This window comes from Sphaeroforma arctica (genome assembly GCF_001186125.1).
Source record: "Sphaeroforma arctica JP610 unplaced genomic scaffold supercont1.934, whole genome shotgun sequence".
In the NCBI taxonomy this organism is placed as follows: Eukaryota; class Ichthyosporea; order Ichthyophonida; genus Sphaeroforma; species Sphaeroforma arctica.
In genome coordinates this window covers 2202-4326 of record NW_014039624.1, presented here as the reverse complement: position 1 = coordinate 4326, position 2125 = coordinate 2202, and the positions used below count along the sequence as shown (strand labels likewise).

At 44.4% G+C, this 2125-nt stretch overlaps 1 protein-coding gene across 1 annotated transcript; it reads left to right on the top strand.

Moving 5' to 3' along the window:
• Positions 1-548: 548 nt before the first annotated feature.
• SARC_09316 (hypothetical protein) lies at positions 549-1545 on the top strand (the record flags this gene model as incomplete). The annotated part of the gene is made up of 2 exons (XM_014296668.1): positions 549-825; positions 1436-1545. Coding segments are annotated over 2 exons (387 nt in total), but the record flags the coding sequence as incomplete, so codon positions are not given.
• Positions 1546-2125: the final 580 nt, after the last annotated feature.

Sequence of the window (2125 nt, the reverse complement as noted above, 5' to 3'; positions counted from 1 at the left end):
TATATACTGACGGTTGCACCGATGTGGGGTATATATGTGATATATGGACGTATATACTGACAGTTGCACCCATGTGGGGTATATATGTGATACATGGACGGATATACTGATAGTTGGACCCATTTGGGGTATATATGTAGTACATGGACGTATATACTGACAGTTGCACCCATGTGGGGTATATATGTGATACATGGACGTATATACTGACTAGTCACATATACTCTCTTTATATATAACTGCCTTTAACGCACAAATTGTATATGCAACTGTCCATATATCTATGAAAGTTCGGTTAAGGACCACCGGAGCCGGTGAGCGAATTATGGTTCTTGAGGATGACTTGCATGCTGACTTATGCGCAGATCACAATCGCAGAGGCATCACGAGGCAGCCTCCAGCCTAAACAGAATACGTAGATGAATATTGACTATTTATACACGAACTAATAATCTGCCCCCTCTTATGTGGCGGTGTTCATAGTTGGTATTCGTTTATTAACATGACATACGCATTGCTCAATCTTCCACTAGGATGATCTGAGTAGTATGGGCACATACACCACACCCTGCACACCGCAGACCCCCAGCGACGACAGCGGCAGCTTCCACAGCCTCCCCAGTATAGTGCGTATGCAGAGCAGTGGTACCTCTACCACAGCTACTACAGATGACAGTCAGGTGTCGTTGGTAGAGGGAGAGGATGGTGAAAGCAGGGTGAGCCTTGCGCGAGGATGTCATACTACGGTACACCGGCTGGAGAAGCTGAAGCTACTGCTGAAGAAAGAAGAGTTCAAGCTCACATGGCTGCTAAATACGTTTACTGGTAAGGGTTCAAGGATTGTTTGTGGATGGTGTATTGGGTTCCCGTGTACTGTGTGGTGAGGTGAAGCGTACATTGCAGAGTTTAACTAACAGCACGCAGCAGTCTATCGGGGGGGCACAGGATAGCGCGTGTGCTGTTTACGGAGTGCTTGCTTGTAAAGAAGTGCATATTTGAAACATCACAGAACAACACACAGATACAGAAAAAAGCGAAGTCTAAAAATTCTACTTCAAATTGTTACAACCTATTATCACACCGTATCTCTCAAATGCTTCTTGAACATACATATAAAAAAAGCAGGTGCCGATCTACCAACATCCGCTTCTATATAATCATCATTCGAGGCTTTGATATCTATTACGAGTCTTGAACATTGGCAGACAGACTGTTACCTTTGCCTGTGCTATCCATACGCTGACGCTCAATCACCCCCTAACAACGCAATTCATCCCCTAACATCGTAGGTCACCCCCTATCATCGCAGTTCTCCTCTGCTAACGGATGATACAGAACATACAACCGCAAGTGGGATCTCATGTATCGCAATGTATGCATGTACAATAAAGGCAGCATCCGTCATCCCTAACAATCCATACCCCTCTGCCAGCAGATGATGCAGAACACGCAAACGCCGTAAGGAAGTCGTCTAATCTGCGCATGGCACAGTGTGATCTCAACGTACAATCGGCGGAGGACCAAGCCCTACGAACGGCAAAGCAGGTGAGTGCACATTGACAATACCCTTCGGATATCTTAATCGCAGCAGTAGACATTAACAGTATTTGTAAACCCTAAACCCTATCTGTTGGACCACCCAACGGCCTCTAAATGCACACCTGGGGCTCATAGCACTCATCGACATAGTGTAGCAATACACTATGGAGTGTGGGTTTTCTTGACCAGGCCTAGGCGGCCGAGCGCCACATCTGTACAGTTGTAAGTTACCTTTGGGAATATCAACATACTCAGATGTAGTTCAGAATGAATCCACGCACGTACTTCAGATCTCAAATGCACATGCGAATATATCTCTGAGTGGCAGGGCAGATAGTCTACTGGATATGAAACACCTGCATCTACACAGTTGTATGCTTCAAATGTCTGTAATGATCTCACAGTTTTAATTTTCTTACAGATAGTTTTAATTGCGATAACGGTTAGCTTTAATTCGGTAGTTGAATTCGGTTGAATTGATTTTATTTAGATTCACAATTGGTTTAATCTCTATTCCAGACATCACAGGGGGTTTCTTCACCTTTGTCGTCAACTGATGTCTTGTTCTCATACAAACCCTCTATTC